The sequence below is a fragment of the Ochotona princeps genome, chromosome 15, assembly GCF_030435755.1.
Source record: "Ochotona princeps isolate mOchPri1 chromosome 15, mOchPri1.hap1, whole genome shotgun sequence".
In the NCBI taxonomy this organism is placed as follows: domain Eukaryota; kingdom Metazoa; phylum Chordata; class Mammalia; order Lagomorpha; family Ochotonidae; genus Ochotona; species Ochotona princeps.
In genome coordinates this window covers 10,915,931-10,934,208 of record NC_080846.1, presented here as the reverse complement: position 1 = coordinate 10,934,208, position 18,278 = coordinate 10,915,931, and the positions used below count along the sequence as shown (strand labels likewise).

General features: G+C 39.8%; 2 protein-coding genes across 3 annotated transcripts in view; both read right to left on the bottom strand.

The window, feature by feature from the left end:
• Positions 1-1,721: 1,721 nt before the first annotated feature.
• Positions 1,722-8,456, bottom strand: MTERF2 (mitochondrial transcription termination factor 2). The gene is made up of 3 exons (XM_012928283.3): positions 8,356-8,456; positions 6,738-6,823; positions 1,722-3,032 (listed from the first exon to the last, which is right to left on the bottom strand). The coding sequence occupies exon 3, from the start codon at positions 2,999-3,001 to the stop codon at positions 1,817-1,819; it is 1,185 nt and encodes a 394-aa protein (XP_012783737.2). The 5' UTR covers positions 3,002-3,032; positions 6,738-6,823; positions 8,356-8,456; the 3' UTR covers positions 1,722-1,816.
• A 2,249-nt stretch (positions 8,457-10,705) lies between these two features.
• The window catches only part of CRY1 (cryptochrome circadian regulator 1), a 52,930-nt gene continuing 45,357 nt past the window's right edge, over positions 10,706-18,278 (bottom strand). Inside the window, exons 6-13 of one of the 2 annotated variants that reach the window (XM_058673479.1) lie at positions 17,882-18,022; positions 17,485-17,796; positions 16,248-16,399; positions 15,467-15,669; positions 15,263-15,358; positions 12,237-12,308; positions 12,059-12,158; positions 10,706-11,334 (exon numbers count right to left, since the gene is read on the bottom strand). In XM_058673479.1, coding sequence (XP_058529462.1) covers positions 11,271-11,334; positions 12,059-12,158; positions 12,237-12,308; positions 15,263-15,358; positions 15,467-15,669; positions 16,248-16,399; positions 17,485-17,796; positions 17,882-18,022 — 1,140 coding nt within the window. In that variant the 3' untranslated portion in view covers positions 10,706-11,270. Of the gene's footprint in view, positions 11,335-12,058; positions 12,163-12,236; positions 12,309-15,262; positions 15,359-15,466; positions 15,670-16,247; positions 16,400-17,484; positions 17,797-17,881; positions 18,023-18,278 lie in introns of both variants that reach the window. The other variant, XM_004589573.2, reaches the window with a different exon arrangement.

The window sequence follows — 18,278 nt, the reverse complement described above, 5'->3', positions numbered from 1 at the left end:
GGACCTGCTACTTGTTTTTTAGAACATTCCTGCATCACCTTAACTTCTGGGATTGTAGAGCACCCAGTTGGCCCAGCGTTTAGCAGGTGCTGTACAGGTAGGGTTGTCTCTCACTAGCCTAAGGAGTAGTGAGGGTTACTTGACTGGCTGCCTTTGGAGTTAGCTTTAGGTTACCTCTCAGTAGAATGGTGAATGAATGCAGATGTGGAGGACATAGAGCACAGATATTTACTCAGTGTCACAGTCAATTGTTTGGTCATGCATTTTTTTTTTTAAACAAACTTCTTAGCCAGTATTTGAGTAGTATTGATTTTGAATCAAGATTTGGAAATGGAAATTTGAAACCCTACTAAATTAGTGCCAGTCATCACAATTTCTTTTACAAGTAGACTTGGGATTTGCAGAACTTTGTAAAAAGTCGGATTTACTTAGAATGCACCTAAATTAGGGGCTGGTCCTATGGTGTAGTAGGCTTAGCCTCTTCCTGCGACGTTGGCATCTTGTATGGGCACCAATTTTTGTCCTGGTTGCTCCACTTCTGATCCAGCTCCCTGAATTTGGCCTGGGAAGGCACTGGAGGATGGCTCAATTCCTCGGAACCCTACACTTAGTTGGGAGACCAGGTGGAAGCTGCTAGATTTGGTAGGCTCAGCTCTGGCTATTTTGGCCATCTGGGAAGTGAACCACCAGATGGAAAATCTCTCCCTCTCTCTGTAACTCTGTCTTTCAAATAAAAATTAGAGTATATAAATTAGATAATTTCAGGTTAGTAGATTTTATAGAAAAGTTTTCATAATTGTCTCCAAATTTGCTGTTACTAACGATTCCCTGTAACATGTCAGGCACAGTGACCGCCCTTAGGCCAGCTCATAAGTAATCCTTTGGATTCAGAAGGCATAGATAGGTCAGTGTTAATACATCTGCTGGCAATTAAGTGGCTTCTCTGAGCTTCTGATTACTCATCTGTAAAACCGGAAGATCATGTATGTACATGTTTTAAACAAATTGATCACACAAGTAGGCTTCAGTTATTTTTGAGTAATATTTTGTCTCTGAAATCACCATTGATGCCAGGTGTGATCTGAAATTCGTTTTCCCTAAAAAGATGTTAGTTTGCTGATGTTTTACTTAATACTAAGCTACAGAATACAGACCACAGAAGAGTGATGTTTGAGCTGGTAATATGAAATGTGCTATATTGAATTATGGTGTGTAATGGTTAGCTTAAAAATAATTCATTCACAGAATATTACACTGATGTGTCATTTAAATAGCACATGTGTTTTAAAAAATATTTTTAATTTTTATTTCAAAGGCAGATTTACAGAGGAGAGACAGAAAAATTATCCACCTGCTGGTTCACTCCCCTAAGGGCTGCAATAAATGGAGCTGAGCCAGTCTGATGCCAGGAGCCAGGAGCTTTCTCTGGGTCTCCCACATGAGTGCAGTGTCCCAAGGCCTTGGGCCATCCTCTGCTGCTTTCCCAGGCCACAAGCAGGGAGCTGGATTCTAAGTGGAATACCCGGGACAAAAATTGGTGGCCATATGTGATGCTGGTGCCACAGGCTGAGAATTACTCTGCTGTGCCACCAAGCTGGCCCCAGCACATGCATTTTTGACATAATAGCTCAGAGTTACCAACTTTGTTTAAAATTTTAATTTTAAAAGAGTGAATGAGTTAGAGACTATTTCGAGATAATGCAAACAACTCAAAAAGTAGGTATTTTCTTAACACTACTATTGTTTATAAATTACATGAATTGCTTAAGTTTCTACTGATCAGTTTCACTTTGTATTGCTAGAAAAACATCAGTAGTCACTCTTCAACTTTTAATGGTGCAACAGGATTAAACAATGGTCGGGTTTTCTTAGCTTGAATTTTACCAAAGTTAGACTCAAACTCTTGTTTTGTTCCTTTTAGATTTGCTAGATGCCCATTTTCCATTCTGTAGCCTAAGGTATTTAGTTTCCTCATCCGGTACTGCACTATCTGTGGTGTTAGCTCAAGAACCATAGGTGTCTCCCTTATCTGAGCTAAGGAAATTCCTTCTGTTAATAATCCCTGAATTCTCTCTTCTAAAACTGAAACAGAGTAATATAAAAGGGCAGGGCATTTCAAAACCAACTGCCTGAGGTCATCATCTGTGCACTTGAAAGTATTTTTAGAGAAAGAAATGCTGTCCTGTATACTTTCAGGGCAAAGCTGAAAAAGAAGACCTTTGAGTTTGGACAGAAGTTGTAGAATTTCTGAGTTTGTAAAACCTAGCTGCTGGAGGAATTCCAGTGTTTCCTTTACAGCTGTAGGAGAATTTAACAAAATAAATGGATTTTGGCTCAGTAATTTCAGTAACCAAACGTTCATGTTGGCCTTCGAGCCACCCAGATTTAGGTAACTCTCCTGGAGAATCTGTATCATCTGCTTATTCTTCCCAACAGGATTATGGAAGATAGGTGACGCAGTTGTCAAGAACCTGCTAATGACAACATTCTTGAGTCCCAGCTCTTGAAAGAACTCAACATTGAACTTCTGGAGCTCCTGGTCTTTAACAGTAAAGAAAGATTCTGGAAACCGCTCTATTAATTTGATTAACTCTTCCTCATTTTTGCAGACCAGTTGCCAGAGTTTCCTCTGGGTGTCAACGGCAGGTGGACTACAGATAATTGCTTCTGGGCAGCGTTCCAGAATACTGGCTATCACAGTGTCACTGGCACCTAGTTTTTGTAAAATACTGGCAATTTCTTCGACATAGGTTTTATCTTCCAGAAGTACCCATTCTTTTACTCTACGAATTTTGCTAATATCAACAGAAAACTGACAGAGTTTTTCCACTGTTCTCCTGTTTTCTTTGTTTGACTGTCTATCAGTTGTATAGGTGAAGCATGCAAGAAAAGGTCTGTTCCCTGGAACTGACTGCACCTTTCTGAAGGAAATCAGCCGGCGGGGCTGGGACCACAACAGCAACTTGCACAACAGGCCTGTAACCCCCTGGCTCAGTCCCATTGTCCTGGGATTCAGAATATATTCATTATACCTGTAAGAGAAAAAAAAATAAAGGTTTTTGTGACAAGGGGTGTTTACTTTTAGAACATTCAGTTACAAATTTTGAGTCATGTTAAGTTGTAAGTGTAGAAATCAAATGGATATAAAATAGAAAGGAAAAGTCATTTGGAATAATGAAAAATTCCCTTATATACTCAATATGCCTCTTCATAGTTTACCCTCCTTATGTTTCATAAATCCATTGAGTTTTGTCAAAATCTTATGAAGTAGTTTTTTTTGTTTTTTTGTTTGTTTTGGTCTCTGGTAATGCAAACATGACTAGTTTAACTTTTTTAATATCCCAGATTGTTAAGTGTCTTAGCCCTGTCACAAAAGCATAGTCCTGTGCTAAGTAGCTAGTTGGCATTAGGCTTTTGAAAAGAAAGCTGAAAACAGTCTTCACTAAGCCCTCTTCTTGCAGTCCTCTTGCCCTATATGCTCAGCACTCCTCACTTCGTTTTTTAAAGATTTGTTTATTTTTACTGGAAAGGCAGATTTACAGAGAGCTGTAACAGCCAGAACTGAGCAGATCAGGAGCTAGCAGTTTCTTCAAGTCTCCCATGTGGGTGCAAGTCCCAAGCCTTTGGGCCATCCTCCACTGCTTTCCCAGGCCACAAACAGGGAGCTGGATGGGAAGTGGGGCAGCCAGGACACGAACCCACACCCATGTGGGATCCCAGCACTTGGAAGTGAAAGATAAGGCAATTTAGGCATCATGCCAGGCTCTGAGCATTCTTCACTTTCAAGCCTAACTAATGCATATAAAGGGTTGTTCTATAAGGACAAATAAATAACAAAGTTAACATTTAGGTTTAACTTTTTTAGGAGGTGAGGAGGTCAAATTTACAGATTTAGAAAGACTGATTTTCCTTCTGCTGGCTTACTCCCCAGACACCTAAGCACTAGGTGAAGTAGCTGACGTGGTTTATGGGTTATGTTATACAAAATGACAGGTCATTAGGAATTAGCACCATGTTGTCAGTGGCAAGGTTTCCCCTCTTACTGACTGAGGGACTGAGGGACTGTTGCCCAGTGAGACCAGCGGAAAAGCAAGCCATCACCATGTCCTGCTTGCTGTAGGATGAACTGTGTTCAGGTAAGTTGTTTGAACAATTTGTAATGAGCACAGCTAATTGTTAAAGTGAAAAGCAGGAATGTTGAAAGGAACATTACATATGAAATTTATTTTCTACTTTTATCCACTTATTTAACTGAAATGACTGCATGATATATATGCTAGGTCAAATTTTATGATTAATTCCTAATATTGAACACAGGGGCTAACTGTAATTTTTGCTGTATGTTGAGTATCCATATATCATAGCTTTTTCTTTAGGATGAATTCATAAAATAATTCTTGGAGGAGAAATATGAACACTAGAGGTTGCTGTATTGTCAAGAAAAACTATGTCCATTAACATTCTCAAAAGCAGTTTGAGTGATTCTCTCACCCGTTTTAGTTTGTTATGTGAAAAATGACAACACCAATGAAGCTGAGCTTATCTTAATTATTTTGAACATTTTTCTGAATCAACTATTCCTGACCTTGCGGATTATTAAACTACATTTTTCCATTTTTTTAAAGACTTTCCATTTTTTAAAAAAGATTGACAAACTCTATTAGGAAAAGTAATTTTAATATATACTTACATTGCATTAAATTTTCAATTGCTGAAGGCTTATTTTAGCATACCAAAGTAATTTAAGATTTATTTTTTCATTTGAAAGGCAGATTTAGAACGAGACACAGAAAGATCTTTCATCAGCTGTTTCACTCCCCAGATGGCTGCAACAGGCAGAGCTGAGCTGATCAGAAATGGGGAGCCAGAAGCCTTGTGGGTGCAGGAAGCTGGGTGGGAGATGGAACAGCTGGGACAGAAACTGCCACCCATAGGGGATACCAGCACTGCAAGGTGGAGGACTAGCCTGTTGAGCCACCAACCTGATCCCCAAGGTACTTTTTTAAAAATGTTTAAGCACAAAATTTATCATTTTAAGTATTTACAAGTGTGTAACTCATGGGCATTAAATACATTCACAATTTGTACATCCAACATCAGAATCTATTTCCAGAACTTTTTTTCCTTAAATTTGAAAGGCAGAATTACTCCCCAACTGGCTGTAACAGGCAGGCAGGGCTAGCTGGCCAGGCTGAAGCCAGAATGTTGGAGCTTATTCAGGGTCTTCCACATGGGTGAAGGGGGCAAAAGTGCTTGGGCCATCTTGTCCTAATTTCCCCGACATATTATCCTTGGAGCTCAATTAGAAGCAGAGCAGCCTGGACCCTGCATCATGGGAGGAGGCTTACCTTGCTGCACCATATCCTGAACTATCATTCCAAGTACAAATTTGGTACCACTAAACAAGGACTCTACTACACTCTCCCCCAGTGCCTGGCAGCCTCTGTTCTATGAATTTGCCTCTTCAAGACCCTTCCCAGTAGTAGAGTATGACAGTCTGTGATTTAAAATGATTCCTCTTACAATTTATTTAATAATGTATGAAAGTTACCCAAATAACCATTCTACTTTTCACTTTATTCAATAAATCATGAAATATTCAACTTTATATAATAAACAGGCATTATATGGTTTTATCCAATTATGAGTAAATGAAGCATTCAAAGTTGGATTTTTCACTTACTGTATTTTTAACCTAATGATGTTATTTTTAAAGATTTATTTACTTGAAAGATAGAGTTACAGAAAGATAGGAGTGACAGGTCTTCCATCTTCTCATTAAGTCCCTAAATTGCTGCAATGGTTGGAGCTGGGCCAATCCAAAGTCTCTCACATGGGTGTCCAGGGCTCAAGCACAAATAGGATGTGGGTCCCATTTTACCCACCATTGTTCACAGGTCCTCTTAGCAGTGGTCTTAACATAACCTCAGTTACTAAGTTTGAAGAGTTTCTGTATCTGTCTGAATTATTTCACTTAATGTAATACTTTCAAAGTTTTCTGTATTGTAGCTTATGTCAGAGTAACATATTAGTTTTAAACAGCTAAAGTTTTCCTTTATGATTCCTTCTACTTTTTAAGTACCAGATAATCAGGTAAAAATTTGTATACCGTTTTGTATGTTGAATTTTAGAAGTTGGTTTTTTAGCCATTTGAAATTTTATTTTTAAATATTTATCTTTATTGGAAAGGCAGATTTTACAGACAGAAAAATCTTCTGTCCTCTGCTTTACTCCCCAAGTGGCCGCAATGACTGGAACTAAGCTCTGATCCAAAGCTAGGAACCAGGAGCTTCTTTCAGGTGCCCCCCGTGAGTACAGGTTCCCAAGGCCCTGAACCATCCTCTACTGCTTTCCCAGGCCACAAGCAGGGAGTTGGATGGAAACTGGAGCAGCCAGGACAGATCAGTGCCCATATGACCACTGGCAAGGATCTAGTCACTAGGCTATTACACGGGGCCCTCAAATTTCTTAATGTAAGAAAGAATCTAAATAAACTTCGTCAACAGCGTAGTTTTGTCCTTCAGCCCATGATGAATACTCTTCTGATTTCTCCACAGCTCTTCCACTCACTCTCCCCCAAGCCTAAATCCCATTTTTCTCTTTCCCTCAGTTAATTCTCGCAGATCTTGTTCTACTCTCTATTTCCTTTCTGTCTATTCACACAGCTCCCAATGAAGACAATGTCTATATGGTTAGAGCCCACAAGTGTTCCTTAGCTATAGACTTTCTCTTCTTACCTGGAATCTTCATCCTTGTTTTCTAGGCTTTAGCTGGTCCACTTGGGCTTCTCTACAGCTTAGCGAAAGTGTGATCTTGCCAATCACTGCAATACACTTTAAATTAGCATTGCAGGATAAACACTTAAACACAGAACTTGCTTACCACAGCACTGCGACCATCCATATCCCCAGTCTCTTCCTCGTACACCAGCTGGACCTGCTTCGTTTCAGTTCTTGTCTTGCCTCTAGTCTTTGAAGACTATTTTCCATGGCTACTGGTACTGACTCCCAGCTTTATGTGTCACTTTCTCAAGGATATTTCTCTGACCTTAATGAATGAAGCCATCTCCCTTGCTTTTATGGCAAATAAATCACAACTGTGTACCACTTGACATAGCCACAGCTGTTCATATGCTACTTCTGCCTCAACAGTCCAAATGGGCAGACTGCTCACTGACGTGTCCCACTGAATTGCTGCTTTGCCTCACCTGCTGGCATCGCAGTTTTCAGGAGGTGTTCCCCAGCAGGTGACTTTCTGCGTGCTCTGTGTAGCACTCTGCTTTTGCATCTGCTGTAACACCCAGGACGTTTTCATTCATTTCAGCAGCAGTGCTTTTTAAAAGCACAGGCTCTGTTGCTAAAATAAGGCATACCTTTTAATTTTTTCTTGCTCACAGCGCATCTGAGAGTAACTTTACAGAAAAAAGGCCTGTTTACCAGTAACATTTTATAAATTATTTTAGCAAAATTCATGGGATACTCCAGCACAGCCATGAACATCTTGCCATAGTTTTTTTAAAAAATACATTTATTTTTTATTTACCATGATACAGTTTTGCAGGTGCAGGGGTTTTCCCCTCCCACTATTATCTCTGGAATTATCACAGCAGTACAGTCCCTTTGTGAAAGTACTGGGAGGGCAGGGACTGAACACTCGCTAGCCAAGAACCTGGTCCACACAGGAACAGAACTCCTGTCTCTGCCCTGGAATTGAGTAAACAGTATGTTCATGAAGCAATTTAATGCAGGTTGTTGGCCTTAGATCTTGGTCAACTATTAGCTGTGCTGTGATTTAAGGCAAGAAACTTCATGTCTCTCTGCCTCAGCTTGAGGAAAATGAAGACACTCCTTCGGTTACTTAGAATATTCATTTCACATATGCTAACCCATTACACCATCCCAGCAAACCAGAGGCAGGTAAAGTAACTTAAAGTTGCTCGGAGAGTGACAGACCCGGGACACAACAGCTTGGCTCCTCGACCCTGCCCTGCGCCCCAACATAGGAATGCTCTTGGTGAGCACACTCGGCTAAGCGCTTTGCGTATCTAAACCTTTTTTGGGGGGAGGGAGGGGCAAATGGAACACATTTCTGGTAACATGCACATTTTTGTTTTCATAAGGTCCCTTATACAACAGCATTAATTTCAACAAAATTTTTTATACTATGATCTGAAATTTTAAAATTAGTCCCGATGTTTATCAGTAAGAAAAAATCAGAGTTTAAGAAAGATCTTTTGGACTAAGCCAAAGGTCACAAGTTTACCGAGGGAGACAGGCAGGCGGAGCCAAGCGGACAGCAGGGCCCTGGTGGGCCGTCACGATCACTCCCAGGGGGCCCAAGGAGCAGGCGACTCACCTGTCGGCTCTAAGCAAGGCGCAGCAGTCCCGGGCTTTGCCTCTTCCCTCGCAGACCTGTCTCTTCAGGTGTGAAGTCCGGGCTGGGGCAGGGTCCCAAGACCAAAGTCACTCTACAATTTTCCTCAGGTCGCAGACCAGGGAGCTTCACCCCTAGCCAATCAGGGCTTAAGACACAAGTGAGCGCGTAGGCATGGCCCCACACAGCCAATCAGAGCGCGGGACGCAGGCTCGGGACACACCCCTTGCCGGAGCAGCTTTGCCGGAAGTGGCACCCAACCCGCAGTGACTGCCTTCAGGATTGTTCACACCCTTTCCTTTCCAGGATTTTAGGAGACCTGGAATTTCAGTTACTTAGTCCTTTAGGGACTGTTACTAGCAGCTCAGAAATCATTATTTCTTTATTATCTAGCCAGAGTTCCCAAGATATTTAAAGGTAGAAGTAATTTTTAAAAAAAGTTTTAAGAAACTAAAGATCTTCTGGCTCCCAGCTTCGGCTCCTCCAGGGAGTAAACCAGTGGATGGAAGACCTCTCTTTCTCTCCTCTTCTCTTCTTGTAAAAATCTTTCAAACAAAAAGTAAATCTTTAAAAAAGAGCAATCACCTCTGCAGTGAAATGCCTGGCTCTGCCACTTACTAATTTTGTAATTATAGGCAAATCCTTAATGTTAGTTATTTAAAAAAGTTTAAGTTCTGATTCTTACGGTATTATTACGCATAGCTAATTCCCGCAACCTGGTTCTTAACCGTGAGCTCAGAACACCAGACACAACAAGCTATCTTAGGAGGTTTATTCCATCAGGGCAGGGGTAGGGTGGTGGGAGATCAGCGAGAAGGGGAGTAAGAGAAGGAAAAGAGGGGGGGGTGTCTGAAGGAGAAGAGAGAGACAAAGCCCAGCTGGGAGCCTGGGGGGGGGGGGGGAGAATGGGAGGAATTGAGGGCAGGCCCCAGGGGATTGGTGCCTGAGGCTGTCACAGGTGATGGCCTAAGAATGACAGGTAAGTGGGCGGAGTTGGGGATGGGGCTGGGAGATGGGGGTGGGATTCTCAGGTGAAATGCTGGGTTACATCTGACTGGTGGATGGCTAGACTTGCGCGAATTTCGTGAGCTGTGAGGAAGATGAAATGGCACTGGGTCCAGGGTGGGATATTCGAATAACTCCTTACACTTAACTGCACTTTTTCCCTCCACATATAAAACAGGGAGGGGATGGTTTATGTTTCATAATCCTATTCCATGTAAAACAGTCATAACTGTGTCTGGTGTGGTAGAATACTCAATAAATGTTAACTACTTGCTGAATAATGAATTAACAATGAGCAGGGCTGTTGTGAAGCAGGTTAAGCTGCTGCTTGCAACCATAGCATACTATACCTCAGCTCCTCTTGCTTCTAGTGCCTGGGAAGGCAGATGATGGTCCAAGTGCTTGGGCTCCTATCCCCCATGCTGGAGACCTTGAAGGAGTTCTAGGCTCCTGCCTTTGGCCTAGTCCAGTCCTGAATGCACCATGTAGTTCAAGTTTTTTCCTAACTTTTTAAAATTATTACTTATTTATTTTTATTGGAAAGCCAGATATACAGAGAGGAGAGACAGGAAGATCTTCCATCTGTTGGCTCACTCCCCAAGTGGTTGCAATGGCTGGAGCTGAGCCAATCCAAAGCCAGGTGCCCCAGGGGGCACACGCTGGTGTAGGTTCCCAAGGCTTTGGGCCATCCTTGACTGCTTTCCCAGGCCACAAGCAGGGAGCTGGATGGGAAGCCGGGCTGCCGGAATTAGAACTGGTGCCCATATGGGGTCCCCACACAGGCTAGGCAAAGACCTTAGCTGCTAACTTTTTTCTTTTCTGTATCCTCCTCTAATTCCTCTTCCTGAACGCAAGTGAAACCCCTAGTTTAACCTGGACTCCAATTGCTTGTGATTCAGCAAAGTGTGCAATCCAAAAACAATGGAATTTTTAGATAAGGTCATGGAGAAAGGTTTCTGGACAAATGCCTCTTATTCATACACAGTGGCTGCTTAGTTAATTCTAGAATATCTTGGAAATCAGTCAATATTGAGATGGGGAGCCTAGATTCTGCCTGCCACTTAAATCCTTTCTTGTAAATTACTTTTGAAGAATATTATTTTATTAAATATATGGTACTTAGTCACGTTGACTCTAAGAGAATATACTTAATAAGGTGCCTCCTATAACACTACCCTCAGTCAAGATGGTGGCGTGTGATTTGCAGAACCATCTGCAGTTTGTAAATCACATCTCACATAGCAATGCTCTCCTCCTTACCAAATATGAACAAAATTTTAAAAATGAAAACAACAACAAAACAACCACCACCAGGTATACAAAATCCCATATTCACATAAACTTTAATAACAAGGTCACTTTGGCTATCAAAAACAAAAAAGGGAGACAGGACTTAACACACGGTCCTTCTACATGTTTGGGTCTAAACAGGCAAACATGAAGCTTGAAACATGTACTGGATATATTTAAGAGGTTACAGTAAGCAATATTTAATCATACACATTTTCTAAAACATTATCAAAGAATGTAAAGTTACCTCAATGATGTCAAGAAAATGTTTTTCTTTAACAAAGTCTTTTAAGAAAGTCTTAAAAACCTCCTATTTTCCCATACTGACTCTCAAAACTTTGAATTTTATAACAGAATATCAGCTTGCAACTTTAACTTTTACCATACATGAAAATTTATCAAAAATATATTGATGGATCTATGCTAATTGTGACTATATTTACATTAAGCAAACTGTTTTGTCAAGTTCTTTATATACAAATTATCACCCATCCTGTGTGAAATTCATTAAAAAGTTAAAAAGCACAGAAATGTAATTAGAAACAATGTATTTCAAAATGTAACTAATTGCTTTCCATCAATGAAGAACATTTTAGAATAATTTAGTGGAAAAGTACTGAAATACCCACAAAGTTCAGCTGCAACAGCATTCCTCCTGAACGTTTTCTGTGATTTAAGGGGAAAAAAACAAAACAAAACAAAACACTGAATTAAGCAAGATTATAAATAATTAAAAATTCTAAAATTCTGATTCATTTATTGATCGTCTCCAAGAAACTTATAGTTTAAATAGGCTGTCATTAAAAATTAACCAATTAAAAATAGAAGGTTAACCAGTAGTCTTTAAAAACTGGCAAATGCACTATATACTGTTCCCATTAACTTGGATCACATTGATAATATTCTGTGTCCACTTAAAATGAATACGTGTGTAGCTCTGATACTTCTATAAAGCGCCAGCATTTTTGAAAAATTCAAGTTATTTTTAAACAGGAAAGAGTTTATATTTTAGAAACATGACAACAAGTAAAAGAATTATAAATATTTAAGAGTCGAAGATTTGGGGAGAAGTTTGTATACATAAATATAAAATTAAAACACCATTTTAATTGTTTGAGACTCATTACATAGTGGGGTAATGAAAAAACTTTTTAGTGAACAATTTGATCACAAAATCTTAAGTTTTTCAAATTTAAACATTATCTTGTCAAATGACCATAAGACTGAGCACAGCACTTGTCCCCAAAAAGATGCATTTCTTTTGTCCAATAATTAACTTTTAATAACTGCTTAAGGATTCATGCCTCAGGATTTTCTGGCATCCATTTTAGAAATCAGTTTCTGTTAACATACTTTATTAAAGCAGCAAATAACTATTTGAAACATTTACCTAATTAGTGCTCTGTCTCTGGACCTTAGGACCGATACTTTGTGTGTCCTCTTCCTGACTAGGCCGCTTCCCACTGCTGATGCCAGTGTCCGGGGAGCCTCTCCCTGCCCATTGAAAACATGTATGTTTAAGATGGGAAAGGTAAAAAGAACAGTTTGCTCAAAAGCTTCATTCTTACCTTGTTTTAACAGGTGAGTTTGCTGACTGTCTCCATGACCACAATGTAAAATACCACTCCCTTGAGGGCAACCTGTTAGCATTTAAAACACAGTAAAAGTCCTCAAAATAAATCCAAGATTTATGTAGTAAGACTGTAATATACAATTTTCAGCGTTTATACTTAAGCTTATGTATATACTTTCTTTTTTTTTTTTTAGGTATCTTATAGGTTTATTCCAACAGAGTGGAGGGGGAGGGGAAGGGGAGGGGGGGAAGGGAGGCCGGAGGAAGAGGGGAGAGCAAAGAAGAGCAAGAGAGAGAAGAGAGAGAGCAGAGAGACAGAGACCAGAGGAGGGATGTATATACTTTCAAGATTAAAAGACTAAACTTCAATCCTCCTTGATAAAAAAAAATTACATTCCCAGATCAAGAAAAATGAAGTTTTAGGTCACAGAAATATTGGCACTTCAAAGGCAAAGTCTTAATGGTCACTTTCTAAAGAACAGCTCTTTACAGGTCAGGCCTGGCCGAGGACACATTCACCACTGAATGGTGCGACTCCTGAGCTTATCATCAGTATGACTTTTCCTTACTGTGAGACTTGTCACCCCATGGTACTCACTACAGAATGTTAGTTAAAGTTTCAAACAGCTATGGGGACATACTGAATACCACTGAAGTATACAATGAAAAATGATCAGAATGGTAAGAGTAGTGTGTATTTCACCACTGAATTAAATTGTATCTATTCATTCCTTCCACATTTTATTTATATATTACATATGTGCTGAATGTCTGTTTATGCCAGAGAATATACCAGGAACCAGGGATAAAATACTGCCAAGACATAGGGTCTGCCTCCAGGCACTCTCAGGGGAGTGGGAGCAGACAGCTACAGCAAGTTACTCCATACAAAAGTGATACAGAGGGCTCGGCGGCATGGCCTAGCAGCTAAAGTCCTCGCCTTGAAAGCCCCGGGATCCCATATGGGCGCCGGTTCTAATCCTGGCAGCTCCACTTCCCATCCAGCTCCCTGCTTGTGGCCTGGGAAAGCAGTCGAGGATGGCCCAATGCATTGGGACACTGCACCCACGTGGGAGACCCGGAAGAGGTTCCAGGTTCCTGGCTTCAGATCGGCGCACACCGGCCCGTTGCAGCTGACTTGGGGAGTGAAACATCGGATGGAAGATCTTCCTCTCTGTCTCTCCTTCTCTGTGTATATCTGGCTGTAATAAAATGAGTAAATCTTTAAAAAAAAATATCTGTGGCATTTACCTTTGCAGAGAAGGTTAACTATAACAGGAAACACTATGAGTTTTGAGGCTGATTTGACTTAGATCCAAATCTTAGTTCAATTAGTAAGTTACTATGGGATTTTGGCTAAATTACCAAACCTTTCTATGATATTTCCCAGTCACAAAATGAGGGTTCTACCACCATCTTCCCAGAAGGTTATTGTGAAGATGTATGCTAATATTCTCTACTGTGGGAACAAGGTAGACACTCCGAGTGTTACCGATGTCTTTCATCTAACTTTCAGAAGATAAAATACATGCTGTTCTCAAAAGGATGCAGGGTATTTCTAAATTGTCCAATCAGATTTTAGAAAAGGTCTTAATCTTACAGAGAATATCTGATCAAAAAAAATAACCATTCCTCAAATGTTGCTTATTTTTAATTACTTCATCTCAAACTGTGTTTGGCTACAACCTTAAAAACTGGCATGATTGGGCTCAGCGGCATGGCCTAGTGGCTAAGGTCCTCGCCTTGATCCCATGTGGCCGCTGGTTCTAATCCCGGCAGCTCCACTTCCTCTCTATCTCTCCTCCTCTCAGTATATCTGACTTTGTAATAAAGATAAAATAATGGCATGATTTAAGTTCAAATTCCCAATACATATCAACTTAACATTATTAATACATATATATCAAGAATTTATGCAAGGAGCTGGCACAGTAGCATAATAGGCTAATCCTCCACCTATGGCACCAGAATGGCCTATGTGACTTGGCTTGTGTCCTGGCAGTTCTGATCCAGCCCTTGCTGATGGCCTGGAAGGGTGGCAGAGCACTTCCCAAAGCCTAGCGCTCCTGCACCCAACCCAGGTAGGAGATCTGGAAGAAGTTCCTGGCTAACAGCTCTGGAATAGCCCAATGCTGCCTGTTGTAACCATTTGGAGAGTCAAACAGTGGATGGAAGATTTATCTGTCTCTTCCTCTCTTTGTAACTCTGACTTTCAAGTAAAAAAAAAAAATCTAAAAAAAAAAAAGATTTTACGCAATTGGGTTAGTAATTAAGCTGCCACTTGCAATGCTGGCATCCTATACTGGAGCACTGGCTTGAGTCGTGGCTGCTCTGCTTCTGATCTAGCTTCCTGCTCTGTTCCTGACAAGCAGATGATGGCTCAAGACTTGGGCCCCTGAGACCCATGTGGGGGACTCAGATGGAGCTTCAGGCTCCCGACTTTGGTTGGCCCATTTGCCATATGGGGAAATGAACCAGTGGATAAGTCTTCACTCTCTCTCGCTGTCCCTCATTCTCTGCCAGTTTGTGCTTTAAATAATCGCTTTTTGTTGTTGTTTAAACAAGGGTTACTTGGTACTAAACACATATCATTCAGAAAATTAGTACAGACAAGATTGGGAGGAAAAAATAAATGCATGTACAAAGTGATCCTCTGTACATAACTGGGACACATCTAAAGAGAATTAAAAATAATGAACATTCTGAAAATAAGGGATATAAATTTCATTTTACCCTTAAAATTCTTCTCATCACTCAGTTTGCAAGATCTTTAACTTGATTCAGTTAATTCAGTTAATTTTATTACATTTACTAATATTTTATTACATGTACTAATATTTTCCACCTCTAAAATGTCACCAGTTGAGTGAGGTGATAATTGTGTGTGCATGGGTATAGATTTATTATGCTGAGTTGGAAGACAGATTTTTACAGAACATATCATAGTAAGCTTCAATAAACAGTGTATCTGATCACTAATTTCTCTATGTGATAAAGTGCAGTAATTTCCTTTTCACTTACTCCCACTGTTGCTACAGCCGGGGATATTTTCTCCAGGAGAATATCCCATGAGGCCTCCATTCCCATTAGGATTAGAAGGTACTGATGCAAGAAGACCTGAATAGAAAAAAATCCTATCAAATTATGATCAAGATAAAAATTATGATAAATACAGAAACAGCTGCCTCAAACAAACAAAAAAATCAAATGCAACTACATACATACCTAGACCTCTGTACCGTGAAAGCTGCTGATAGATCTGTTTCATCCTTTCAATATTTAAACGGCTTGCCTCAGCATGGTTCACCATTGGTTTTGGATAATTAACTCCTATCAAACATTTGGCTACCTTTTGAATACCTTCTGGTGCATTCCAGGGATCATAGATATATTTTGCAGGAAAGCCTCTTAGGACAGGCAAATAACGCCTTTGGGGAGAAGGAAGAAAAATTATTAATAAAATGCACTATGAGCAAATGATCAGAAACTACCAGCTATGGGTGACTAAAATCAAGTCAATACCATTTAAATGATCTGTTTACCCTTCTCCTTATTTCTGCTACCCATCCTGAGAGGGGGATACTTATAGAGTTGCTTAAACATCAAAAGCTCTTCCGGATTAGCTATTCCAAACTGAGTAATAATCACCCTTGATTGGGCCCGGCGGTGTGGCCTAGCAGCTAAAGTCCTCGCCTTAAATGCCCTGGGATCCCATATGGGCACCGGTTCTAATCCCGGCAACTCCACTTCCCATCCAGCTCCCTGCTTGTGGCCTGGGAAGGCAGTCGAGGACGGCCCAATGCACTGGGACACTGTACCCGTGTGGGAGACCCGGAAGAGGTTCCTGGTTCCCGGCTTCAGATCGGCGCCGCACCGGCCGTTGCGGCTCACTTGGGGAGTGAATCATCGGACGGAAGATCTTCCTCTCTGTCTCTCCTCTCTGTATATCTGACTTTGTAATGAAATAAATAAATCTTTTAAAAAAAAAAAATCACCCTTGATTTACCTGATATAGTCTCCATTGGGATCTGTTCTCCTACCAAAACCAACAGGGCAATAGCAGTGAAAAAACTGTTGGAAAAAGGAGCTACAAGATAGCCACATCCAACTTCCAGCATTTATGCTCCAATCTGCATCAAGCAATAATTCTTCAAATACCTTCAGAAGTAACAATAACCAATTAGTTTGCACAAATATAACTCTCAAAGCAAGCATTTTTGAGGTCACTGTAGGTCAAAAGTCAAGGTAAAGAAAATTAGTACAGAACTGTAAAATTAAAACATCCCAAGTTAGCTTTTTGTGTATGTTCTATCTTATACTGAGGCATTTCAGGAAAAGAAAAATATTGGTAATGTAGATTTTTAAAGAAAATCTACTTTTCCAATCTTTGCAGTTTTAGTGGAGGTAGGATAAAAAAATTACTGTAGAATCACTGATTTAAGAGACAGGATATTAACAGATAAAAAGTAGTAACCCACTTTCAAAATAGCAAAAGCACTACCAAATAAATCAACAAAACTTAGAAGCTTAGTAAAGTGGCCTAAATAAAGGGTGCATATTCATATACAAATATACTTCAAAAATATTACAAATTTAGGTTTTGAATTCCTTAATTCAAATAAGGATTTGAAATAAATGATCATTATAAACTTATTAAATATGCACTATACATCTTTATGTACAATTTTGTCCTAGGAAATAAAGGACATTTTTAAAAAAGCTCAGAAATGGCCCTTGGATAGAGAAAATTTATATTATGGGCAGAGGGAGAACATATATATAAATCCTGTTACATAACACAATATATAATAAAACACAGTATGCTTCACTTTGTGTAACAGAAGTTATTATTAAAAACTTTAATGTTGGAATGAAGTGAAATGGTTTATATGTTAAGATTTAGAATATGAATTCACTATTTGAGAATTCTTAGACAACTTCTTTTTGTTACAGAATGATCACATATAAATATATCTATACAATAAAATACAGAGTGCTAATTTACTTCAATGATTAGAGTGCTAATTCTCTTAAATGATAGCCTGCTTAAACACTTCAATGATTTTAGATTCACAGCTTTAGACTGTTCAACATTTCTCCTGACTATACCATCCTGTTGTCCAAAAGTATGCCTATATTGTGGTGAGTCAGTGTTTCATTCACTGAACACCACACTACAATCTATCCAGTATACAGCACCTAGAATTTCTTCAAAGACCAGACTACATTACCAGAACACTTACCTTCATTCCTTCTTCCCAACTGATCCACAGGTCACCTCGTGTCAGGAAGCAAGCAACTGCATGTCTGGCTAGATGGTGAATCCAACCCTCCTGACGAAGCTGTGTCATGATGGCATCAATCCAAGGAAAGCCTGTCCGACCTTCAGCCCATTTGGCTAAAGCTTCAGGATTTTTATCCCAAGGAATCTGAACACAGATGGGGTTTCCTTCCATTTTATCAAAGCGTGGATTATTTGTTGCGGCTGTATAGAAAAACTCACGCCACAACAGCTGCCCATAAAGAGAAAGAGGAGGGGAACTGTTCTTTTTTACCTGTGATTAAAAAGCAAAGAAATATTAACAGCAATTTTTAACAATGAGTTTTGAAAAATAAGCTCTAATTGTAGACAATAAATACCTTCTTGTAGAGATCTGTTAGTTTGAAGTAGAACAGTCTACATGACAAACAACCAAATCGGAGATAAGGACTGAGTCCAGTGGGGCTTGCAAGCAAGGAATTTGCATTCATTCGAGGTCTTTCAAAATTTGCTACCCAAGCCTGAAAATACAGCAAGAATCACATTGTCTTCTCCTTTGTAACAAAGTATTCAAAATGGTGGTTTTTGAAAAAATAGCTACATAGTTCTTGGAGAACAACATTATCTAAGCCACAAATTACTTGTTTTAATAAACATAAAGGAAAGGTGAACTTTTTTTTAGTTCAATCATTCTCATGCAGCACATACTCATATGAAAAACATCATCTTCCAAGTCCCAACACATGGCTGAGAGCACCCTCTACCTGACACTGAGAT